Raw genomic sequence first — 27,350 nt, 5'->3', positions numbered from 1 at the left:
TGACATAAATGGAGCATCGTGTGCATGTGTGCTGTCTACTACATAGTGCGTGAGTATAAAAATGATGCACTTTCAGGAAGTTCGTTATCTGACATAATTTTGATCAGAATTCATTTGTACCCAAATATTCCACTTAATTTACCTTTACAATGTGACATTCACCTAGTTTTTGAATGGCGCCTTGGTGTTGCAAGTGTGCTGCTTTGAGTGTTGTAATAAAGAGCCATGTCTCGTGCCATTACCATTTTGCCCCCACCTTTTTCGGCTTGAAGCTGAACTGAAGCAAATAGGATCGAACGACAGTAAAAATCTTTATTTTACGTTACTCTGTGAAATTAAAAGGAGGCACATAAACACAACGATCCACGGCGATCTGAAAATCCTGTAAAAAGTTTCCTTCAATCTCAAATATTAAAAACTGACAATTAATGGAGCTGAAATCGATAACGGTGAGTGATCTATTCATTTCAGGACGTAAACGAATGCTAAGTCTAAAACATTCGAAACATGCATGGAGTAGAAAATAAAGGGAGGCAGATTTGTAAAATGTAATTCAATTTTAATGCAACAATTGAGTCTTACAAAATATACATCACTGTGCAGTTTATAACATACATTTAAAACAAGAAGGTAAAGATACATTTTCATGTGTTTTACAAAATTTTGAAATCAGAGCTAGTTTGCATCACGTATAAAAGTACATTTTCACGAGCCATTTAGAATTAAAAGCACTATGACAGGGAAAAACCACATCAATTCATGACTATTTCAATCTGTTTAACTTACTATTCGGTACTTTAAGTTGAGTGAGAGTGTAAAAGTTCAAAACTTTAGCATGCATAGGAAGCCTCGGAGTAGTGGCGAATGTATATGAACTTGAAAGCTATAGAATATAAAACATAATGCAAGTCTTTTTCATACTTATTATTAATCTAATACATGTAAGTAAAAATACATGGCTCTAAAAGTGAATAATACGGATTTTATAGTCCGTATAAAAAAGTTAAATCACTAAAATTGAAATCCCTCCGTGTCACCAAGAGAGTTAGTGGAGCACAAAACAAATCTACGCAGGTCAGTCACTGCGTATATTTTTGATACATACTGCCTCGCCGAGCCGTAGCTTATTGTATGACTAAATGTGCAATCGGATCATGCCCAAATGTTTCCATGAAGAGCTACATTGCATTTTCCGCCGTTGCTGCGAAGTAGGGGATAATAAAACTCACTTGCGGGAATGACTGACCTGTGTGGCTTATTCTTGATGGAGCGCCTCTATTGGTCTCTAAATTCTCTTCATGGAAAGACTTTGCTCTGGAGGAACTCCCCATTAACTTATCCGCTTACGTTATATTTTCTCACATTGACAATATTGAGGCGTAGAGAGGATAGACAAATCTGTAAGATCACAGACAGGCGCATTTATCCTCTGCCTCCACATTCCAAAAGGCCATCAGACCTTCACCGATGCCTTTACAAATAAAGTTGGGGACAAAAGGGGCAGCTGACTCATGATTGCGAAATATCCATTGTTCTTATCTGCACGTTCACGTTTTAATAAAATCAAAGATCGTTTGGATACACATTCAAATTATGCTTTACACGTTTAATTAGTTGTCACCTTAGATCACGTTTTTACGTCAATTTTCGAAACAGAAGAATTTTACTCCCGATCCACGGAAAAAAGTGTTAGGGTTTATCTTAGATCGTGGTACTACCCCAAATTGTTGGATAATATGGACATTTCCAATTTATTGTTGTAATAACGCAACATTTGGGTTAGTAACCTAATTTATTGGAGTCCTACCACAGTTAATTTGAAATGTTCATATAATCCAACAGTCCCATGCTCTTTCTTTCCGTGTCACTGCCTGTGTCTCTCTCCTGTATCACTCCTGTGTGCGCCAACGTGCTTTTGAACGTTGGCTATGACGCTGTTTCTATAATTTGTGTGAAAATTTAGCTACCAATTAAGCGCTAAGGTTTTTCATAGAAAGACGTAACACTCTACTTGCTCTCCAGCTCTTATTTCACATCAAGTCTCAGCTCAAACAATCCATTGCACATAGATAGAGAAAGGATCGTCTCGTTGCCTTGGAACATGCGGCAGAATTTCAGAAACATCTTTTTGACTCCAACTTTGGCTTCCGTTGCCTTTTCTTTAGCCTTTGCCTCGGTCAACACGAAAACCAGCTTCTCGGTGGAGTTACCAGAAGGTCCTAAAGTGAGAGTCGAGGTGTGGTCCCCTTCGCGATGTTTCGTCACAGCTCCGTGGTCCCTCTCAACTCCTCGTAATATCCCCGTCATCAGCCCCTCAAAGTCTGCCAGATTCCTTCCGTGGAAGAATGGAGTCGATTTGTTGACGTATTCCTCTAAACAGACCTGAAGAGAGTAAAATCCAAACATTGATTTGACTCAAAATCGAACAAGAAATTTTAGTTCCAGTTGTTGTAACCACTCTGATTTCGAAATTTAAGTTGCCCATATCTAAACATCGATTTTACCCGACTAAACTACGAAAATCGAGAAAAAGAACGACTGACGAAGTCCACTAATCATATAACTTCATCCCTCCTTTGTCTCAGCTTGTCTAACCCGCAAACGAAACATTTCAACAAATAGACTTTCAGATACTAAAACAGTTTATAATTTTTCCGTGTTATTATAAGCTAAGATGAAGTGCAATTTTGAATTTATTAACTTGTCGTTTTAGAACGTGACTGTTATGTCCAAATACTCTGTAATTGCGACTCGAGCCGCATGAGAGATCTCTGATGCGGGTTGATTATTCGCATTCATAGACAAATCGATAGGCAAAGGAAACATGGAGAATCCTTTCGGTTGAAATAGGTTGGTCTCAGGGCCGGATTTACCCACTTGCCGCACATGGGCCGCCTGTATTTTGCCGCCCCCTTCTCATTCGTTTTGAATCATCGATGCAAACCACCAAGTTGGGCACATTTTTTGTGAAATCCCTGTCAACACTAGCCAAAGTTCACAGAACTTAGCGCGAAAGTTAAGTTCCGTAAACCTACCTCTGTGTGGTCAAGGCCTTTCATTTATAAGAAATGAGCGAAAAAATTATGAAAGAATAAACATGAATGTGGTTGAATAATTTTAATTTCTGCCACCTCGCTAGCCGCACTGCGTTTGGTTCAATGCTTGAAGTGTTCCTCCAGTCTTGTAGGCGCCACGCGTTTCACGCCGACCGCTGCGGACCGCACTGTTTTTGACGCAATGCGTGAAGTATTCATGCAGTCTTATAGGCACTATGAGTTTCACGCCAACCGCTGCTGACCGCACTACGTTTGACGCAATGCGTGAAGTATTCGTGGAGTCTTGTAGGTGCTGATATGTGTTTCATGCTGACTGGCGCGGCGCGCCGAGGGCTTCTCCTTTTCATCTCAAGTTCTCGTTATCATTGCTCTTTGCGCCGCGTCGCACCAAGCCAAATTGCGTGTCTGGTTTCTCTCTCAACTAGACTAATGAAAGGCGCTGTCTCTTGCATCACCGAAAGACGAACAAATTAAAAATTACTATATTTTAACTCTTAGGAAATGAGAGATTTTGTCGCCTTTTCTCGTTCTTAATTTTTTTTTGAACTTTTTTTTTTATATTTACCTACATTTGAAAAATTGCAGCATTTGCCGCTCCCTAAATTTGCCGCCATGGCCCGCGGCCCATGTGACCACTCCCTAGATCCGGCCCTGGTTGGTCTCATAGATTAAGAGAGAAAATGATGGAATAATAATAGGGTCTCTTGCGAGTTGCTATTTTTTACTAGTCTATAACTTACCTTCTCAGTCCCTTGCAACCACAAATTTTGAGCATTATAGGATTGCTCCATGTATTCTTTTTCCCTCTTTGCATACAGCTTAGTCTATCAACAACTAGCCCGCAGGCTGCAGTTAGTGTCCAAAGAAGTCTATCAAATTAGTACCTCGATTTAAAGTCCATAGTGGCCCAACATACCATGTCAAAGCGATCAACAAAGCTATGGAAGAATCGATGGAAAACTTGAGGGAATTGAAGCGCTCTTTTTGGTTGAAACGGGTGGTTCTTGAAGAGTAAGGAGGTATTTGATGGACAACTACTTTTAGGATGTTCCCTCATAGGTTTCCGTTAGTTAGTCCATCACCTATCTTGTCCATTGCAACCAACCGCTTCCACCAATAGGTTCAACCCATTTCCTCTTTGTCTTCTTTATCTATTAATGTCAATAATGGTCCCGGTGAACGATGTGTGTTTTTAAGCGCTCAGCCGATAGGCAGCGCTTTTTGATTTCGACTTGCCTCTAGAGTACTAGTATACTAGTGCTAATTCCTTTAAATGGCGCACCAGCTCATCGATGTGTAGGCTTTTTGGGGAGGTCCATTTTTAAAATAAATAAAGCTGTGAAAACCGTATTTTATGCTTTTAACGTAATGCGCAGGTAGTTTCGATCGTTTGTCTATAAGAAAATTTCTTAGCGGTAGAGTAATTCTTATCGAAATTGATCGTTGAACTTAAATGAAGCCTTAAAAAAAAACGCGCCTGATGAGCTCAACGGTGGCTATCATTTTCGGGAAACGAAAATACGCGTTTACGGTTTCCTTGGTACCCTTTGTTTGCTATCAGCTGATGTTTTATTTCCATTTCCCAGCCAAGTCGACGGAGTTTATACTTCCTTTCTTCACTAAATACTAACACCTGAGCGCTTTTCTAATACGACAGTATTAGAACTTTCCTGCTTTTTTTTTTTTTTTAAAACAAAATACCTGAAAAATTAATTATAATGAGCCTACCTTAATTGCGGTTGAATTCCTGTCTCTCAGACTGCCCCTGAAATCTTCATACTGAGGTGTCGTGTTAAAGTGCTTATAGTAAGCTGCGACGGCGTTTCTGAAAGCCAGAGCAACTTCCCGATTCGGCACCCGCAAGGCCTCTCCGGTGCTCCTTCTTGTCTGCGTGCTGATGGCAAGGTACCCTGTCTGCGTGAGGTAAGACCAGAAGGTCATTTCATCGTCCTTGATTTTCGGTAACTCGATGGCCGCGGTCACGACTTTATAGATATCCTGGCCGCTGAGCAGTATCTCCGCGTTGAGGATCGGCAGGATTCCGTGACGTAGCATCAGATCGATGAAATCCATCGGGTCGGCCGACTTGACCCAGAGATTTTTGATCGCGATTGTCTGACCGTCTCTGTGTAGGGAGTTCATTACCGAGTAAGGGTTGAACATCTTCTTGTTGCCGATGTAGTAGCCCTACAAAAGATGAAACTGTAGAGAACACTGACGCATAAAGTTATACGAGTATTTACGCAGAAAAAATGAAATTGGGGAAAAAAAAAAAAAAAAAAAAAAAATGGATTGCTGGTTTAACAATTAAATTCTTAAAAAAAGTTTCCGACATGTTTCAATGTAGCTTTTACAATAAAAAATGCTAATTTACCCACCCAGTGGTAAAAATAGCTTTCCACTATTGTAAAATGTACATTTGAAACATGTCGGACATATTTTTTAAGAATTTAATTGTTAAATCAGCAATCAATTGTTTTCGTGTACATAAGATTAGCTGCTTTGCAAAAATTGCTGGCTGTGACAACCTTACTTAAGGGTTATATAGACATACCGTCAGTTCCAGGCTCGGAAACCGAAAGTCTCAGCTGTTCTTTCAGTGATACTGAACTCAAAGCAGTCAAAAATGATGGCTCTTCAACACCCGGAACTTTCGGTATCTGAGCCCGGAACTGAAGGAATGTCTAGATAGACTGTAATTACGGTTTTTATATAGTGAAGTAATTTTCCAGGAGTGGCCTTGTCCCCGCCTCTGTAGGAGTTTGGGTCACTGTAGTACAAGGGAGGGTTTCGAGGGGTCTTGTCTGAAAAATTTCGGAAAATTGGCCTCTTCGAGACATACATTTGATGTGAAGATGTCTTTGTTTGCCAATCTCGTCTAACACTCAGCCGTATCAGAGCAGAGACAACTTATTTTAGAGGTTTCGCATTCCTTCCTTCTCAAAAGGGTCTAACAATAAGTTACTTTTGGAAACCACTATACTCATCGCCTATTAATGACTGATTCAGCAATCCTGGCCCAATTTGCAAGGGCTCGCTGTAGGAAAAATTTCTCATTCTGTCATTTCTTTGTCATCAATAGGTGACTTTTGATTTTTTCCTCAACAGATTGCTTGTCAATAGCCATTATTCGGAAAAAATACTTGTCCTCAAAGGACGAGGAACCGCAAATAGATCGACCTATACAAAACACCGTACTTCTCAGTGTATAGTCCACTCTCAGGGATTCACAATGAAGTTATGCCACTGAAAAAAAAGTTACGGGCTATATCGAAATACCGTCCGTTCCGAGCCCAGAGGCCGAAAGTTTCGGGTGTTTGAAGCGCAGTTTTGATTGCTCCGGGTGCTACGGCCAAACTTTCGGCCCCTAAGCCGGAACACGGACGGCACGTCAATATAGCCCGTGAGCACGGCTTCCACGGTCGGAATTTTCTAATTCCGTGTAAAATTTTCCCATCGTACCTCGTAAAACTCCCGCATGTTATCCAAAGCACGCTCGTTGTAGTTGTGGTCGAGGAGGACTTTTTTCACCTCTTCCTCGGTAAAACCGAAGCAATATTGGTATTTTGGACTCCAGACGGAGTGGATTTCGACGAAGTTGATGCCCAGGAAGAGGCCGTGGTAGGAAACCAACGTGGTGCCCATGACGACAGCTTTGAGTAGAAACGGGTTTCTCTCCATGGCGCGTTGTAGTGCGGACCGCATGAGATTAACCATTTGCGAGTAGAATCCGTGGAAAAAGGCCCTGTTGATCGACGTGTCGTATGCGTCTACGAGCAAGATGACGCGGCTGTGATGGTAGCGGGACATCAGGTCTGTCATGAGGCGGATTGCATCTATTGTCTCGTCGTGTGTACCGTTCTTGTTTAGGATAACTTCGAATTTACGTTTTTCGGGCTCCGTTATGTTGACACTTTTCATGACGTATTTGTTTCGGAGGAACAGCTTGTGCATGACCTGGAATCGAAATGGTAATTTATGAATGGAATGAGTAGAGTAAGCTAATTTCCGATCGTGTGCAAGCTACCGGTGGCGTGGCGTGCTTTGCGATACATGCATTGAGTGATCTGCCATTTAAACCTAGGTACGGAAAAGGATCGATAAACAGGGTGTTCCTTAACGACACCTTAATACTCGATTCTTTACCATAGCTTCAAATCGGGGAATATCGGTAATCGATCTTTCACGCGAGGCACGCGTTTGTGGTAAGATACGTTATCTATTGTCACCAGTCGGAAACGCCTTCAGTTTCGCGCGATACTTCACCGCTCACAACAGTGTTAAAATATTTGTATCATAAATTGCCGTGCAAAATCCTCCACTTTTCGAACATTTATGAAGTATATTGACTCGCATTTAATCGAAAAACTCTTGTAGAAACTGTTTGCGTTTAATGTATCGATGGCAAATCTGCAAAGATGCGTATCTCTCTCTGTGGGTCACTAAATCTTACCTGCCTCATTCCGTCGATGGCTTGCTCATACGTGATCCAATAATTGTAACCAAACCTCACGCTCATAGTCGGGTGCTTGTTCTGGTGCATGCGGCAAAAGTGCCGATCCTTTGCAATTGTAAGATTTTGGAACAGTTGAGAATATCGTCCGTTCACCGTCAGAAAATAATACAGCATCGAAAGATTAATACTTTTTCCGAATTTTCTCGGGCCGCGCGATGGCTGTGATCAATGCACGATCCTCCATTACATCTTTAATGAAGTGACTTTTGTCCACAAAGTATTTACGTCTTGTCATGTGGACCCTGAAGTTAGGCTGACGCTCTTGCTCTAATATAAAACCGTTCCCGTAGGTGATAAGAAGTGTCCCTGAAACCATTAGAAAAAAATCGACAGAAAATAGGAGGAAGCCTGATGAAAAAAGAGTTTTAAATCTAATACTGAAACGATCGGTTATCGAATTTTAGCCTAAACAGAAAAATCACGAGGAACAGGTAAATGCATATATGAAAGACTTCCTTTGGAAATTATTGAAAGAGCCAGCGTCTATAGTTTCACTATTTTTTATTTATTTCACCTTCTAACAAATTAATCTGCGTTAAAAAACTCCTTCGTATCAGTTTTTGATTGTGTAAACTTGATCTTTCAGTTTATTTCAATAAAATAATATTACACATACATATAAATCGTTTTATAGCACTTCCTAGGGTGCTTTACGATCCCTACAAAAATAAAATAATTTTACCTGTTGTTAATTGAAGAAAACTCTTCATCATATTTTTACAGAAGTGCACCTATAAGTCAACTCACCAGAACTAATCTACGTATGGAAATTCATGTATCTAATTATTTGATTCTGCAAACTAGAGTGCCTTCATAGGCAGGGTACAGTTTCTGAAAGTTCCACTCGGGATTGGCTCATCCATCTTAGGCTTTTTAAACAATACAATGTTAAAACTTACGCCTCGCGATGAAAGAACTTTGATTACAAGGACTGAACTTCACTTCATGCGGAACACTGATGTTTTCAGTCCAAAAATAACCGACGTTTTCAGTTCTAAGAACCGAATCTCAGTCCCAGATAAGCGTAGTCTTACTTATAGAATAGGATTTTTTGTTGGACTAACACAATATTTTAGTTAACAAAATTGAAGTTCAGTTCCCTATGACTGAGAACATCAAATACCTAGACTAAAAACTTTTCTATTCAATGTGAATCAAAGTTTCTTACTCAATATAGAGAAGTGTTGCATCTTTTAAAATACCTCTTAAAATCTTGAATTGCAGAGAGTAAAATAACAAATGTAACTAATGATACTTCACTTACTAAAAAAGACACAAGGGTCAGAGGAGTCGTCAAGAATATCTGATGAGGAACCATTTTAATATTTTGTCTATCACACTAACAAACCACGCCGTCAACGCATAGCCACGAAAGAGACTGAAAGTCAGGTGTCGCATGTAAGGAACCTCATATTACTTCATAAACTGTAACTTTTTGATAATGAAAATCAACTTTCTAAATCTCCTTTTTTGTCTCTGCGTGTCATTCATTGATTTAATGCTAGAGCATACGGAAGATGCACTTTGGGGGAATTCTATGCTTTTGATTTGATCATAATCTGTTGAACTCGATCACCAGTACACCTTCGTTTATTCACCCTTACATTGTAACCTTGACCTCATTTCTTAGCAAGAAGTGCTGGCAGAGCACTTTTTCAACTTCCAAGGCTGCGATCAAAGGTAATACATTTTAAAGACACAGCATTGATAGTTTTCTTTCATTTTAAAAGTTACTATATTCGAAAACAGCTCTCAGATTTGCCCGATATAGACTGCTGACCAAAAAGTTGAACAAATGGTCTAGCAAATCTACCTAATTTACACGAATTTGACAGTCAAAATTCACACCTTCACATTAATCACTTGTCATTCGGCAATGTATATGATCAAAAATATCATCGCTTTAATTTGAAGTCTGGAGTCTCTACAAATCATAGTCTAGCTGCGATCAACTTCTTTAGATTCCACTTTACCTTCCTTTTACCTCATTTTCCGACTGACGGGGGGTGGGGAGATGGTACGATGATTAAGAATTAAAGGTATTTACCAAAAATAGTAAAATGAAGTAGTATATAATAAAATGAAGAGAATGTGTGGAGGGAGGCTTTGTTGCAATATTAAGGGAAAAAAGGAAAAGGGGAACAAGCAGCAGAAGAAGGAACATAGAGAAAATAAAAAGAAGTGATGCAAGAATTAAAGAGCAAATATATCAATGGGTAAAAAAATGAAGAGAGGAGAAAGAATGGAAAAACTAGAAGAAAACAGAGAAAAAGAATAAATAAAATAATAGAAGGTGATTGATTTTTAATTTTATCTTTTATCAGTTTTGGTCCCACACGCAGCCCTCCGAGCCCACGGCAAAAGTCTAAACATACTGCGAGAGACCAATTTGGTCCGTGCCGAAGTTTTGTTTATGTTAAAGCGATGAGGCTCTAATATTTAGGTGCTGAATATTTTGAACCGCGGGAATTTCCCGAGCATTTTTCAAAGTTTTCTTCCTCACCCCACGACAACGACGAAAGTTAACTCTCGAGCACCTCACCAATCGCGCTTTTACGAAAAACGCCCTTCAAACCTGTCACCGCTTTTCCTCCTTTCCACCCAAAAGTTATTGGATTACTTAGTCGGAATTCTTCCCGTCAACTTCAGTGGCGTGGCGTGGCGTGCTTTGCGATATATCGATTGATCTACCATTTAAACCTATAAAAAGGATCGATAATTAGGTCGTTCGCAACGATCGATTCTTTATCATAGCTTCAAATGGGTAAAAATCGATATTCGATCAATCGCTGGTGAACGTTCCCGTGGGAGAGATTCTCCGGGAAAGCGTCGCCATGACGTAAATGTAAGAGAGCAAATAACCGCAAACCGTAACGATGAACACGCGAGAGGGGCCGTGCGTCGGGAGTGAGGAGGCATAAATCGGAAACGTTGTGGGTAGTCTGTGGCATTTTACCGCGTTTGTAAACATCGAGTCAATCTCGTAAAGGCTCTGGCTTTTCGTTCCTTAAAGTTGCCATATCTAAGAGATTGATTCGCCCGAGCTGTCTCTACAGGGTGTTCCAAAGGTCCCGCTCCCCCCCCCCCCTCTAACTTTTAGACATTCAGAGATAGAAAAACGAAACTTTGGGCATGTTTCTGGGGACCATCCTCTAGGGGGGTCAAACTTTTTGGCCCTTTCTCAGGGGGGCGGAAGGCATCCAACTTTTTTTTCTCAAATGGTAACCCCTATCTTGTGATACATCATTGGAAGGAACATTAAAAACTAAGAATTTTGGCGCAAACTGTAAATCAATATCTTAATTTTTGACCGAGTTATGATAGGTCAAAGGTCAAATTTGACCCATTTTCATTTTTCTATCTCTAACCGTTCATCGAACCATGTAGTATTATAATATATTATAACCAATCATGTAGTTTATTGTCTTAAACATGCAGTACAAAAGTGTAGTTCTCCTGGTTTCGGGAACGACAAATTGACTTCGTAAAGCAGCATGCGGTCCAACAACCTTACTGCTGCGTTACGGAAGAGAGTCTTACAGTGGCGAAGCGTGAATGATCGGGTATCGATATTTTCCCACTTGAAGGGATGGTGAAGAATCGATTATTAAGGTGATTGTTACAAACACCCTGTTTATCGATATTTTTCCATAGGTTCAATCGGCAGATTAATCGATACATCGCAAAGCACGCCGCGCGACCTCGCGTAAGTGCATTTCTGTATGAGCTATGGTCAGCACGAGTTCTTAGGTGTTTCAAAGCTCACCCCAAACGCCTCTTATGGCTCTTAACAGCTCTATGGCTCTTATGGCTATTATTAGTAATGCAGCAGCTTAGCTCTAAGCACGACCAACGTCAAATCCATCATACATCCGGACCCTCTCAACGGCGAGACAAAGCAGAAAACTGGAAAAGTGCGTAGTTTGTTAAAATGTTTTTCCGTATTCTGCCGTGCTGAGGAAAAACGCCGTATGAGCATCTGAGAGCTGCCAAATTTCCCTTGATAAAACATGTATTTTTGACGACAATCATGCACATTCTTCTTTGAAATTTTCAGATATCATAGATTAAATTGCGTTCAAAATTGTCTAAAAATTTCTGAAAAAAATATTCACAATTTTCTTAGTAAATTCGGTTTTTATCGAGGGAAACTTGGCAACTCCTGAAGGCTCGTACGGCGTTTTTCCTTAGCACGGTAGTATTCCTGAAGTTTTAAACACATCAACCGTCTCTGTCACCCTACCTTTACAGTCTTTTTGCCACCAAGGAAAGCGACTGGAAGAGACATTAGTGTCACGGTATGAATGCATTCGCAAAAGAACAAAAAGCCGTTAAAAAAAATCAGAACTTTTTTATGTGAAATTGCGTCATTCGGCACATTCACGCACAGTTTACTTAGTGTCACTGTCATTTCTAGACAATCGCCGAGAAATGTACAATTTATGGCTGAAACTTTCAGGACGCTGTTATTTTACAGCATACATACATGCACACTATCTTCCATTTGCCTTTGACGAATAAAATTTACTCGTAACATTGAATTGCAGTTTAGAACCTTCCAAATGGACATATTTCTGCCAAGCGGAACTACAGTATGGCAGGAGCCCTGTTATGCATAAATTCTTAGGGATCTTATGGCTCATGGCTCAATGTACATAGTTCCGTTTTCCGTTTCGAGAAATACGTTCAAATGGATGAATACGATCGAAATGGTTGATTCAATTAAAAAGGATGTCTTGATACACCACAATGGCAGCCCAACCCTTATCGTGAGCATCAATGTAGCTAACTATTGAAGTGGCAGCATCTCCCTCTCAGAAATTTAAATGTGCTGTTTTGTTTAGGATATAGTACTAAGGTTTTATTTTAATTTTTTTTACTCGCAATCAGAAGGAAATAAATTATTTTGTTGGCCGATAGATTGCACGTAATTTTACCCAAAGTACATTAAAATACCTGCGATCGACGTGAATCAATCGACACCGGTTCGATCGACAGTCAATTTAAAAAAATCAGTGTCGATTCGATCAACATGAATCGGTCGAAAAATGACAACGTGAATCGATTGACGTGGATCAATCGTGAATCAATTTGATCGACAAAATTCGATCGATTCACGGGTTTGTCTATCGATTCATAAATTTATCGATCGATTCACAGTTGTCGATCGAATCGGAGTCAATAGATTCACGTTTTCATATTTCGATCGAATCATGTTGATCGAATCGACACTGGTTTTTTTTTAAATTAACTGTCGGTCGAATCGGTGTCGATTGATTCACGTCGATCGACTCACGTTCTTCTTTTTTGATCGATTCATGTCGATCGAATCCATACCCTCCAATACGTATATCGTATTTAGAAATTGATTTCCAGACTTCCCGCTGTTCGATTTGTTTTTCTTGTAAAATTTGGAAGAGAAAACCCGTGGCGTAGTGCTTTAAATCGTAACTTGTCTAGAGGCCCATTATTGTCAATATCCTCCAAACACCTCCATTTGGGTCGACCCCCTCAAAAACGGCAACCTCGCGCATTTCCGTGACTAGCTCTCATAACAGTGAGCCTCGATTTTCATAACTCAGCTTTTTTTCACATTTCCAGGAGCCACCCTCCATTTTATGGCCGCTTCGAGCGCGGGGGTTTCCAAACTGCCCTCCTCGGGGGGCGCGGTCGCCCCCGGAGGCGGGATCTTTTGGGAACTCGGGATTCATTCTTACCGTTCCACTAATAAACAGCCTCTTGATGCAAATTAAACGGTAGCAAGAGCCTTGCGCCTCGCGTGCGGGGGAGCGCATTAGGAATGCAATTCCAAGAAGCACTTTTGAGAGAGCTTCTACGTTCTGCCGTGCTAAGGAAGAACGCCGTATGAGTATCCGAGAGTTGCCAAATTACCCTTGATAAAACATGTATTTTTGACGACAATCGTGCATGTTTTTCTTTGAAATTTTCAGATATTTTAGATTAAATTGCGTACAAAATGGTCTAAAAATTTCGGGGGAAAATATTCACAATTTTCTCAGTAAATTCGGTTTTTATCGAGGAAGACTTGGCAACGCCTGGGGGCTCATACGGCATTCTTCCTTAGCGCGGTACCGTAGTGCACATGTTACACTTTAGGTGAATTGTTACCCAGCAAGTTAGGTTGGTGAAAGGATATTGGACGAACGGAAGATTGTGCAGATTCGTTTTCTTAAATCTGCCTTAAATTGGATTACTTTTTGGGATAAAGAACTATTCTGTCTCATTTATTTGTATAAGCACCTATCTGCATTCAGAAACTAATGGCGCACATGTTCCTTCAAAATTGAGTCCACTGAAAAAAAGTTACGGGCTATATTGACATACTATACGTTCCAGGCTCATAGGCCGAACGTTCCGGGTGCTGGAGCCGTTTAAAGTGTAAACTTGCCCAAAATTTGGATCGCAATTTTTCAGGTCCGAGAAATTTAGCAGGTTATGAGCCGATTTTTCTCCCAAAGAACAAAGTCCGAGTGACTGGCAAATTCTAAGGTGCGGTACTAGCACTGTACTGCCGTGCTAAGGAAAAACGCCGTATGAACCTTCAGGCGTTGCCACATTTTTTTGATAAAACACGAATTTCCTGGTAAACTTATAAAAATTTTCCTTCCAATTTTTCAGATAATTTTTTTTGAAATTTTTCCTAAAGTCCCCGCGAATTTCGAGAAAAAATAATCAGAAATTTCCTCAAAAATAAACATTTAATTGAATAAGAGAATTTGACAATTCTTGAATGTTCATACGGTGTTCTTCCTTAGCACAGCAGTATAGCTATGGGATGAATCAAATGCAGGACCTAATCCCCGATTATTTTATTCAATTGCATTTTCATTTAGTTGCCGACACCCGAGCGGACCGGAGATGGAAACGTAATATAATAATATATTAATAAGTCCAGTTCGCCCCGAATACAATTCATTTATCATTTCAAATATTCACGCTGCGCTGAGGCCAGCGGCGTGGCGTGCTTTGCGATATATCGATTGTTATGCCATTTAAACCTATGGGAAAGGATCGATAAACAGGGTGTTCGCATCGAACACCGTAATAATCGATTCTTTACCATAGGTTTAAATGGCATAACAATCGATACATCGCAATCCACGCCACGCCACTGGCTGAGGCGTCACGTCTGCGATGACATTGGTCATCCCATGCCGATTGATTTTTCGCTGTGATTGCCGAGTTGTTTTTGCGTATGAATTTTTTAGTGTGTTATGGTAGTTGGTTGGAAAATAAATCAAACGTCATCTAAAAACGGAAAATTGCTATATGTTCCAGCGGTTTTAGACACGGAGACAGAGTACAGAATTACACGTAAAAAATGAAATTGCTGATTTCATCATTTTGTAGTTAAAAAAAGTGTCAGACATGTTTTAAAGTAGATTTTACAATAAAAAAATGCTAATTCAGTCACTCCCGTGGTTAAAATAGCTATCCAGTATTGTAAAATGCACATTGGAAACATGTCGGACATAACACTGGAAAAAAAACACATTGGATCTAGAGTCCAGGCTCTTGACAAGAAAAAATACTCTTGATCCAATCAGATTTAAGCCTAAATCAAAAGGAAATCCGCCCAAATTAAAAGGCTTGGTTCTTGATTTAAGCAAAAATCCGATTGAATCAAGAGTATTTTTTCTTACTTGTCGATGTTTTAAGAGTCTGGACTCTAGATACAATGTGTTTTTTCCCCCAGTGAATTTTGAACAATTTAATGGGCCTGTTGCATGCAAGAGATACAGCCGCGCGAACAGACTTTTAAGAGGATAAATGACACGAAAATTACGATGGTCACATTAAAAAAGTCTGAAATACACTCCTTACTGCGCAATTTGCGTTGTTAGGAACGCGCTTTTTCAAATTTCCCGCGTCTGGGGGCAGTTTTCTAATCACCGGAAACGAGCAAACGGCGGGCTCGGTGATTTCCGGAAGATGCCGAGTCGTTGTTGTTGTTGTTGTTATTTTTCCTTCAGTTTGTTTAGAAACCCAACGTGATCTCTTATAGTGGTCCATATACACTTTATGCGGTAACCAAATCGATCAACTTTTAAATATCCAACGCAATCCTTCTACATTTCATTTCACGATATCACGAGCTCGGATTTTTAGGTTATGTTGTCAGTTTTAGTTGACCGGAAATAGCCGCCGCGAGTTGCCGTTAATTGTTTCCGTTAGAGAACCGCCCCCAGACGCGGGAAATTTGAAAAAGCGCGTTCCTAACAACGCAAATTGCGCAGTAAGAAGTGTATTTCAGACTTTTTTAATGTGATCATCGTAATTTTCGTGTCATTTAACCTCTAAAAAGTCTATTCGCACGACTGTATCTCTTGCATGCAACAGGCCCATTGTTAAATTAGCAATCCATTTTTCCCCTGCGGAGTACAGAATTAATTTTGTAAAAAGAGAGAATAAAAATATGACTTTCTACTCACACGTATTATTGACGTAAGTGAACGTATATAATTATGTTAGGTCCAAACTATTTGTTCGAATTTAATATAAAATAACTATGAAAACGGATTTAATACGTGCGTAGCTCCTATGAGCAGTAATATAGGTCCAAGTTATAATTCATCATCTTTCTGTTAGATATCGACGGCGAAATTTTCAGACCACTTATCTCGGTTTATGACACTGCAGACTTCCTGCCATAATTGATTTTTAAATGGGAAACTACTCATCGTCGATGATTGAAAACTCCCGACATTTTTTTTCTCAGTACGAAGAAAATTCTGTGAAGAACTTCAAGAAATGATATTGAATTGCGGAAATTTTTAGACACAGCAAACGAGATGCGTTATCTGGTTGTTTCGCCGCCGGTATATTATTCTGCAGCAAATTTTGTTGATTTATATCATCCTATTTTTAAGTTTTAACAAATTGGAGCATCAGTTAAAAAAACCCAAAACAGCTCACCTCATCCAGTTGATTTATGGTTTCTCTCAAGAAATGAAAAAAATAATAATAAATAGACACGGTGAAGAAATAAAAAATAAACACCGTAAAGGTTGATGATAATTTCGCAGAAATGCTTCAGGAGGGACAGGGGTGCAGATACTAGGATTTTGAGAAGAGACACATTCTCATCCACGCATAGAATTTTTTCATCGGCAATGTGACCTTTACTAATGATCCATAGTATAAAATGATTTTCTCCCGAACAGATCGTATCGAATGCCGACAGTTGAATGACCCTTCATGGCTGTCTCCATATCCAACGACATTTAAACCCTCTGTCTAAAATACGTGTGCACCCCATCCCCCAACTTCAACCCTAATTTCACCAACTGTTCTTACACACACAAATTACTAACTGGAGCCCTCTCTGACCTGTATTTATAATACACATAGTTTAAAGTTTCACTAGGCTGTTTCATTTCTTTTGGGCTTCCCACCGCAGGGGCACACTTTTCCCACATAACTTTCTCCCGCAAGGCGTAGGATATGCAACCACTGGATAGAAAGTTTTTCAAAATATTCAACCCTTGTCAAGTTGGCGCGGAACTTGTATTTCCTCGGGTCCAAAATCAAAACCAAAATCAAAAGATTTGGTTCATACTTGAGAACTGGGGGATTTTTTGAGACGCATAATACGAATTTGATGATATGAGTTTTTCAAATACTTATTTTTCTACGATGGCGGCCTTGTTCGGGAAAAATTCAGGAATTTGTTGAAAAACTTACTTCCAATTTTGTTTACGACGTTCCTACAGAAACTCACATTACATGTTTGAAACTAATTCTTTAATGAGTAGGCCAATTGCGATACTCTATTCCGTAATTGTCGTAAGTCATGTAAGGTAGGGCCGGATTAAGGGGGTGGCCAAATCTATAGGGGGCGGCAAATTTTGCATTTTTTTTAAATGTAGGTATAAAAAAAAATCGGATTTAGAAAAAAAAATTACAAACGAGAAAAGGCAACAAAATCTCTAATTTTCTGAGTGTATAGTAATTCCTACTTTTGTCGTCTTTCAGTGATAAGAGACAGCACCTTTAATTAGTCAAGTTAAGAGAGAAACCAAACACGCAATTTGGCCCGGAGCGGCGCGGCGCAGAGAGCAATGATGACAAGGACTTGAGATGAAAAGGAGAAGCCCTCGGCGCGGCGATCGGCATGTAACACATATTAGCGCCTACAAGACTGCACGAATACTTCACGCATTGCATCAATCACAGTGCTGTCATTGCGGACAGCGTGAAACGGATAGCGCCTACAAGAATGCATGAATACCTCACGCATTGCGGCAAACACAGTGCGATCAGCGCGAGACGCATAGCGCCTACAAGACTGCGGGAATACTTCACGCATTGCGTCAAACACAGTGCGGTCTACGAGGCACGGCGGCGGAAGTTAAAATTATTAATCCACATTCATGTTTGTTCTTTCATAATTTTTTGTTCATTTCTTATGAATGGAAGGCCTTGTCCACACAGAGATAGGTTTACAAAACTTAATTTTCGCACAAAGTTCCGTGAACTTTTGCTAGTAGTGTTGACAGGGCTTTCCCAAAAAATCCCGAAAACCCCAGTAAACGCGTCTTATGCACCCCTTCCTCGCTGGCACGTTCATTTGATGGTTTTCATTGATGTTTTAAAACGAATGAGAGGGGGGCGGCAAAATACTAGCGGACCATGGGTGGCAAGTAGGTAAATCCGGCCCTGATGTAAGGTTCCATCAAGGCTACATTTCGTCCCCTCCGGCACCAAGTAACGTAACTCCATTCCAATGTTGCCAAATCGACTTACACACTAATTAATTTTACAAAGCTGTACCGGTGCAATTTGTATTAAAATTCTTCCTGAGTTTTGCAAAAAAAAAAAAAAAAAAAAAAAAAAAAAAAAAAAAAAAAAAAAATGAAGGAAAAAATCGATGAAGCTTTAAGAATGCCCAAGGTTCTCCTTGCTAATATATAATTTATGAGGGTAAATTTGGCAGTAGTGAAATGAAGTTACATTCTTTCGTGAGGGAATTGGCGATTTAAGCGAAATCCCTGAATTTCCCGAAAAAGGGTACTTTTTTGACACGCTCTTTTCGGGCCGAAAAAAGCACCTTGGCGGCACCTGCTCTTTTTCCCATGAGAAAGCTCAATTATATCATATAATCAATAGCACGAGTTATTTATTACCGATGAACTCAGGGATGCAAAACCCACCTGTATATCGACAGGAGTGCGCTCTAGCGGGGGACGTGTGCCCGACGGAGCGGGTAATCGGGGCGGCGTGGCGTGGCGAGACGCGGGCGGATCAAGGAGAATTAACAGCTCAACACCAATTATTGCGCTCATTTCAGCTGCCACCACGCTGCACCGCGCCGCCCGGCGACGTGCAATCATTCAGGTGCGCCTAATTTATGAATGAAATAAATAAGGGTTGAAATGTATCAAATGTAGTGGCCCGCGAGGCCCCTCACCCCCCGCCCCCGCCCGTCCGCTCGCGGACTCCCTCCCCACCTCCCGCTTCCTGTCCATGTACTTAAATCGCGTTGCCAAGTGGCTCAGGAATTAATGTTGGAATTTTACTTTATTTGTACCGAGGCAACTGAAAATTGTAAGGCAATTGTCCTGTGAAAGGTTTGCGACAAGGGGTGGAGGAGGAGATCAGAAGGTGCCAATTGCCTGATGATCTCTGGGAGGATGGGGGGCAATGGCAATTGGGCGTCGCAGAGCGCGAGGCTGCGCTATAAAAGCGGCTTAATGTACGTACGTGTTTGTAATTTTATTTTAATGGGTTACTGAGCCATTAACAAATTTTGACTCGAAAATTCATTTTCCCGAGGGTGAATGACGCGTAGTATACGATGCGCACGTTAAAAACGCGCAAAAAAAACCTCAAAAACCGAGGAACACGCAGTTGAAAAAGCGCAACTTTTCCGCAGAGTGAAAACGCTCAGGTTTTGCACCGAATCGAATGATCAGAGGCGAGCATGGGTTTCTACAACTTTCGTCAAATGTCTTTCTACTTCTCGTATATGAAAAAAAGGAACGTCGGAACTATGTCCTCAGAATCGAAAAATCAAATCTCATTCGGTTTATCCGTAGTAAACAGGCAACAATTCCACATCGAGATAAGTTTTATTTTAACGAACATGAGTGGAAAATGAGAGGAGATGGCGATTTCAGTGTCGTCATTTAGGTGTGCATAACTTCCATCATTTTCTCGCTATCCCGGCGCGTTTGAAACTCCTTTGAGTCTTTGGACTTTTTAAAAGCATCATTGTGATACAACTCTGCGGCAGGAAAAGATGACCTGGCGATAGAAAATTTGACTAAAAAATTAGTGTTTTGATTAGATCTTCTGTCAAATTAAATCTCAAATCAAGATTTGTTTTAAAGAATTCAAACTGCTGCTCCGAAAATTTGGTTCGAATGCCATCGAAAAAAAAAATTGCCAAGGTAGCATTGTGGAAAAATGGGTGGTGGGTTTGGCAGTTCAGACAGCATGTAAGGATCTGCAGAGGCATTTCTTTACATCCAGTTTTAGCATATTATTTTTTTTTCGCGAAAAACTACTTAACTTGATTGAGGTGTTTGAAATCATCTCTCCTGCGTAATTTTTCAAGAAATATGGACGGAGTTGAACAGAGAGGAACCAAGCCACATCGGGATCGAACCGAGAAAAAGAGGTTTAAAGTTTGGCTCCTGCATAAGACTCAATGTAAAAGATAAACTTCAAGTTCAATTTCTGCGAAATGTGCTCCAACAAAAACTTTGAATTTTTGGCGATAGATAGTAGAGCAGTGATTGAGTTCAAAACCACTCATAACTCAATTTTTTCCAAAACGTGGGTTGGATCCTTTCTGCTTAACTCAGTCCATATGTGTCAGGTATCTATCTAGTGCTTTCCGTTTAAGGAGGTTGACTGCCCTTTTTGAACCCCACGAGTCTCATGTTTTGTCATACCCACACTGCGTATCCGCTCTAATAAATATATTTCTTGTTTGTTTGGTACAGGTAAATTTCACCGAGTCTCGTATAAAAAATAATAAAATTGAAGCATCAACAACCCACACTGAAAAAAAAAAAAAATTCGGCGTTTTTACCAAGGTCCGTTGGTACCTTTACCGTTTCACTTTTTTTACCAATTATTGGTAATGTTACCTAGACAGACTGGTAAGCTCACCTAAAAACCGATATTTTTACTGTTTTTTTTTTTCATGTAAGAATACCACTTTTATTGGTAATCAATTCCCGGTAACTTTGCCATTTTATCTCGGTAATTCTACCACAGTCGATAAAAAATATTGGCGTTTTTACCAAGGTCCAGTGAAATTACCAATTCCATGGTAATTTTACCAAGAAAAAACTGGGATCAAATAGAACCCTGAATTCTTGGTAATTTTACCCTTGTATTAGTAAATACACGGAGATTTTTTTTTTTCAGTGCAAGACGTGCAAAATAATCAAGGAATAAAGTGGCAACGAAGCCCAGCTCTGGAGTGCAGCGGACGGACAAAGCCAAAAGAATCACTCTAGCATATTTCCTGTTTCCAAACCGTGCGTCCAGTAACCATTACTTTCCATCATATTCATTCCCGCCTCCACCCGCACTCGCAGTCGTGGAAGCCGTAGGAAAAACAAATGGCGGAGCGAGGAAGACGCAGCCATAATTCCTTTTTGCAGAGCTGCATCTGTTCCTGTGTTCCGCTCCGGCCCCGAGTTTCTGTCGAAAAACACTCGCAGCTTCCCGCGCGATCGGGATTAATAGTTCTGACAGCAAGTACCATGCCCTAAATCACACGGATGGGAAATCATTTTAGTTGTGCCAAATTCCTGGTCGTATGGTCGCTTTTTAATTGCAAGAAATCGTCACCCTCTGGCCAAAGTATCACAAGCGCCATGCGACGTTTAAAAATTTCCGCCAACATTTTATTTTCTTCCAGAGACATTTCTCAACGAAGCTGTTCGAAAATTTCATTGAATTTTCCTTGTGCTGCCGATAAAATTCAGAGAAATTTTCAAAAAGATTCAAACAACAGTTTCTCTGTAAAAAATAAAAAGGCGGCGGAAATTTTGAAACGTCGCATGGCGCTTGTGAAGGACTTTGGCTAGAAGGAGACGAAAGATCGGAATGAAATTGATAGCACATTTCACATTGGAGCCTATTTTGTCCCTGAAACTCGAATTTTGAGTGATTTGGATTGAGAAGTGAGTTTCACATCGTGAGAGCGGTAAATGGGGATAATTTTCGCTCTATTCAGTGAATGTTCTGAAATTTATCGTTTTTAGCATTGTAAAATCATAAAAAAATTTAGTGAAAGTTTCAACGATGTAAGCAACAATCCCTCGATTTAAGTCCATTAGAAATAATCGATTATGGCGAGGCAGTCTGCTTAACCTGTAATCGCTTAATATCGATTGTGTTGTATACATTTAAGTAGGTAAGACCCAAAAATCAAAAGCAGAGACTCCTTGGCCAGTGACAAGCATAGATTTCTGGACGTTTTCTCAAAGGCCGAAAAAATTCCATGAATTTAGAGGTTGATTGTAATTTGATTCCAACTTGGCAATAGGATTTCGTTCAGGCAGAACGAATAAAAAACTACCCCAACGCTAGCGATGCCTCGAAAAAAGGACAACGATCCAATGATGATGAGAAAATCATACGAAAATCCACCGCAGTTTCAAAGCAATCGTAAACAATATTCACTCAACGTAAACAGGCTAGAATGTTCCACAATCGAACATTTAATCCTCAGCGGAAGACTTGCCTTTGCAGAGCAGTTTTGCTCACTTTGACAACACTCGTGCGAGAAAATTCCCAGAGTTGCCATTTTGAACAAGAATCCGAGCGTGTAATAATTAGTTTCAACGATAAATTTAAATTATTCCAAATCGTTAGGCAACCGTGCGCGCCGCTTTTCTCGACACGGCATTGTTTCCCGACGTCATTTTTCTTCCATTTTCCGAAGAGTCATTCATATTTATCGTCGCTCCTCTGACGAAAGGACGTATTTCAATTTCCACGTGAGCCCTGTTTGAAAATTAATGCATGCTCTCTGGGGCTCATATGGAAAATGAGATACGTCCTTTTGCCTGAAGAGCGACGTTATGTGTGACTGTATCTGGGAAATATTGCGAATGAGGTTGATCTGATTTATGATCCAGGGTATTCCGCCTGCCGTGGCTTGGAAAAACCACATATTTACATGAATATTTCATTACAGTTATGTGGTTCTGGCTCAGCGTGACAGTAGTGTTTTTGTATATAAAATTATTATTTCCCAAGGTTGCCAAGTTCTAATTGACCTCTTTCCCCCTTCACATATATTGATGGTTTTTGACTTCCTGAATTTTCATTTTTCCATCACAGAGATGGATTTCTAGAGGAGGTGACGGGAATTCCTAGTGGCCTGGTTAAACGATCAAATTCCCGTCAATTTCCGATCAAAATGATGACCAAGATGGCGGTCGAGAGTTATTTAGATTGATGAGTAAAATTAATTAAAACAACGTGTTGATTGAAATAAGCATGAAATAAGCACGGTTGTGTGGAAATCAGATGAAGGATGAGCCCCGCACAGTTCCATCATCTACCATCAAATTTTTGCAGGCCGCAGAAATTTGATGGTAGATGGTGCGCACCAGTCACCATTTGATCGGAATTTGACGGGAATTTGATCGTGTAACCAGGCCATAGGGGTGGTCGAGTGCGTGATAGAGTGCGTCAGATCATGGAAATCGGAAATGACATCAAGTTTGACGTCATGAAATTTTCAAATAGATCTGACCAAATTTCTCTGTAAAAAATAAAATGGCGGTGGTAATTTTGGAACGTCGTGTGGCGCTTAAGACACTTTGGCCGGATTGTGACGACGTGTGACCTACCCGTGCCTCAGCAAATCGGAAAACTGTTTTTAAAAGAACCAAATCACGTTGAAAGCATTCTAGCTGATTATTTATATTAGTCGCCACTTGAGCTAGCGGAAACGATTGAGAGATCAGCGCGATGCGGTTAAGTAAGATAATCGCCCTGATTGATGAATCGAATTGATTCGGCGGTCGGCACGAAGACAGGCTAATCCAACGTCCAACGCAAATCAGGTTAATTAATTGAGATACGCCACGCGGAACCCCTGTTTCAAGTACCGGTGAAATCCGTTAGTGTTTTCCGCAGTTACCGTTTCACGAGGAGGATTTCAGGGTAAGGCTGACAATTTGACAACCGGGAACGCAAGTTAGTTGAAGCGAACGGTAATAAATTCCCTTGAGGTGCGTTCACCTGACTCTGGGAATTTAAGATATTGGCAGCAGTTAATCGTTTCTGGTGAGGGGTTTGGACTTAGTTCCTCTCCGTGATTCGGATTCTCCTCCTGGAGGTGTCACCAATCGTGTGGATAAAGTTTGGGAAATTACCCTGGTAAAAATAAGCCATACAAATTACCTATAGCCCGGCCATAGGAAAAATCCTATGGTAAATTGAAACATGGCCTTTTGGCGATAGGAATTTTCTATAGCCGGCGATTGAGAATTCCTATGGCTGGCTGTAGGAATTCTCAATCGCCGGCTATAGAAAATTTAGGGGTTCGCAGCTAGGGGATGGTGGAAAAGGGTTAATTGTGGAAATAAATTTTGAAACCATGAAAAATAATAATAATGAAACTACTGGGACGTAATTTACCCGATTTTGAAGATTAGAAATTTTTACCTACCTTAGGGATTGAACCCGGGACCTGCCTAACACAAACCGAAGACCCTAACCATTAAGCTATACCAGATGCTGCCTTTATGTGACGCAAAACCGATATTTAACGTCGATTTGAACGGGAAACTAGGATATTTTCAATCTGCCTGGATTTGTCCGTGTATTTATTTTACTTTTTACTTTACTATATTTTTTAAATTTATTTTATCGTTTTACTTGATTTATTTCCTTGCTGACTCTATTTTTTTCTTCACTCTATTTTATTTTTTCAAGTACTTCATTTTTTTTCTTAAATTATTTACTTCTTATTCCCTTATTTTGTTTTATTTTTTACTGTAATTTATTTTAATACTTCATCATGTTTACTTTTTAAATTCATTCTATTCTTTAACCTCATTTAGTTTCTTCCCTTATACTTTATTTTTTCTTCACCTCATTTTTTTACTTCATCTCCTTGCTCCCTCTAATTTTTTACTTCAATTTAGTCTTTGACTTCATTTTATCATATATTTAATTTACTTTATTTGATTTCTCTTCTGTTGTCTCTGTAATTCTATTATTTCTGCTACTCTATTATTTCCACTATTCTATTCTATTATTTTACTTATTTAAACTTTAAATTTTTCATTTTCATCATTGGATTGGTAGGCCTAAAGGGAAGAAGAGACAGTATATAGCGCTAGTGCGAGAGAGAGATAGCCTAGGTGCGCGTGACTTAGGGCCCAACTGAAGCTCCGGTGCGGAGTGCTTTGCGCACTCATGCGACACATCTCAGCACCTATGCGCTGAATCTCACTCCCCTGTTCATTCTCAATCCGGATTTTCCGTTGGACGGAATCAACGATTTTTAACAGTGTATATGGCCGATTCAAATAAAAAAAAATCAAAATCAAATCAAATTTTGGAAAAGTAAGAATTATTGAGAAAAAATTGAAGAAAAATATTTTTAGAAAAGAAACCAGGATAGATTCACTGGCGCTTATGATGATTTTCGAAAAAAATTACTTTTTTAATTGCCCCTCGTGCACACGCGTATTTCCAATCGCCGGATACTGAACATTCTGTTGCCGGCTACAGATGGCTGTTTTGGCAGCGGATGGTTATTGCCGTTATCCACAAGTGGCCAGCTATTGAATGTCCTATCGCTGACTATTCACGGCTAACGCCGGCTGCAGAACGTTCTATCGCGGCCATTCGTGGCTATCGCTGGCTGTAGAACTTTCTATCGCCGGCTGTAGAACTTTCTCTCGCCAGCCATACGTGGCTATAGCCGGCGATTGAACGTTCTATCGCTGGCCATTCGTGGCTATAACCGGCGATTGAACGTTCTATCGCCGGCCATTCGTGGCTATAGCCGGCGGTTGAACGTTCCATCGCCGGCCATTCGTGGCTATAGCCGGCGATTGAGCCTTCTATCGCCGGCCATTCGTGGCGATAGAGCTTTTTATCGCCGGCCATAAGGGCGATAAGAAAATCCTATCGCCAGCTATAAAAGCTATAGAAAATCCAACAGACGGCCATAAGATTTCTCTATCGCCTTTATGGCTTATTTTTACCAGGGTAATTAGAAAATTGAAAAATCCTGTTCCCGCATCGCTAAATTTGTACACGGAGAAAAAAATCTCGTGCCTAAGACCCGAAGTTTAGGTCATATGGATCTCTGAAGTTTTCAGATTGAGCATCTGAACACTTTAGATCTATGTCGAGGTTCGGATCACACATCTGAAACTTCAGCTCTTACATCTGAAGTACTTCAGATGTGAGAACCGAAGTTTTTCGGATGTGAAAACCGAAGTACTTCAGATATAAGAACTGAAGATTCAGATGTGTGATCCGAACCTCGACAGCTAGATCTAAAGTGTTCAGATGTTCAATCCGAAAACTTCAGAGATTTATATGACCTAAACTTCGGGCCCCACGCACGAAGTTTTTCTTTTCGTGTAGAAAACGCGAGTTTGCTGTTATTTTCATTAAATTCTGTGCAAAGTTCCTAATTTTCGAAAAATTAGTTTACATCGAAATGAAAAAAATCAGAATTTAGTTCTTTTGTGGAGGCTCGAATATAGATCGAGTATGTGATCAACCACGGGAATGATTTCTCTTTTTTTGGTAATGATTATCTACCAAAAGCGGCTGCGGCACTCTCACGCTAAACAGACCGGCCGTTTTCCTTGCTAAAGAGAGGTCCTCGTTATAGCAATAGTATGTGTTTGGCATAAAACGTTCGAGGGATCGACTGACTTCCTTGTAATAGAGATAGGTTGTCCTTACAACCAGTGGCGTGACGGGAATTGCGATATATCGATTGTTATGCCATTTAAACCTATGAAAAAGGATCGATAAACAGGCTGTTCGTAGCTAACACCTTAATAATCGATTCTTTACCATAGGTTTAAATGGCATAACAATCGATACATCGCAATTCACGCCACGCCACTGCTTACAACGATAGTCAATATAGAGAGATAATACTGTATTAGGAATCATGTTAAGATAATGCATTGTTACCAAAATTGGCTATTTCGAATCGCGACGGTGTCCAGATGTTGTTAAAATAGTATCAACGTGGTCAAAGAGACCACCATGATACCAACATGTTAATACATATAATAGTAAAAATTTGTTTTTTCTCCAACATAGTATCGGCAAGTCTAAAAAGCCATACTGTTAATAACATTACATACGAGTAGTAGTTTTGGTCTCATATTGACCAAAATTTGCCTTGATTTTGTGTATTTTTTATTTTCATCTGCTAAATACACAAACGTCAAAGTTTGTGATGCTGTATAGCGGTGAGATGCAGGATGACGCGATACAACTATTCCAACTCCTGGGTGACTTAAATTGCATAACCACTGAATTGAAGGATAAACGAGTACCCGACTTACTTGAGGTCTTTACTCATACTTAATGGTCACATACCTGTGAACAAGTGCTGATAAAGTATCAGGAATCTGAATTTTCGCGATGAGGTGTATCCTTGAGGTAATTTCTTTAGCAACCTATACTGCGGAAGGGTAACGATTTAAAGCTGTAAAAGTCTGAAGCAAGGGTTCAACCGCCAGCGCCCCTCGGGGGGTGCCAAGGCTCTCTACATTTCAGTCAGAATCTTTCAA

General features: G+C 40.1%; 1 protein-coding gene and 1 long non-coding RNA gene across 2 annotated transcripts; one reads left to right on the top strand and one right to left on the bottom strand.

The window, feature by feature from the left end:
- The first annotated feature begins 46 nt into the window (after positions 1 to 46).
- On the top strand, positions 47 to 21,288 carry LOC140225575 (uncharacterized). The gene is made up of 2 exons (XR_011900613.1): positions 47 to 449; positions 20,974 to 21,288. It is a non-coding gene; the product is annotated as an uncharacterized lncRNA (long non-coding RNA).
- On the bottom strand, positions 550 to 9,073 carry LOC109032408 (uncharacterized). Its single transcript, XM_019044524.2, has 5 exons — positions 8,837 to 9,073; positions 7,510 to 7,878; positions 6,519 to 7,013; positions 4,785 to 5,243; positions 550 to 2,382 (listed from the first exon to the last, which is right to left on the bottom strand). The coding sequence occupies exons 2-5, from the start codon at positions 7,684 to 7,686 to the stop codon at positions 2,026 to 2,028; spliced, it is 1,488 nt and encodes a 495-aa protein (XP_018900069.2). The 5' UTR covers positions 7,687 to 7,878; positions 8,837 to 9,073; the 3' UTR covers positions 550 to 2,025.
- Positions 21,289 to 27,350: the final 6,062 nt, after the last annotated feature.

Source organism: Bemisia tabaci, chromosome 10 (genome assembly GCF_918797505.1).
Source record: "Bemisia tabaci chromosome 10, PGI_BMITA_v3".
NCBI lineage: Eukaryota > Metazoa > Arthropoda > Insecta > Hemiptera > Aleyrodidae > Bemisia > Bemisia tabaci.
The sequence above is the reverse complement of the archived record's forward strand: the minus strand, read 5'-3'. Positions and strand labels throughout refer to the sequence as shown.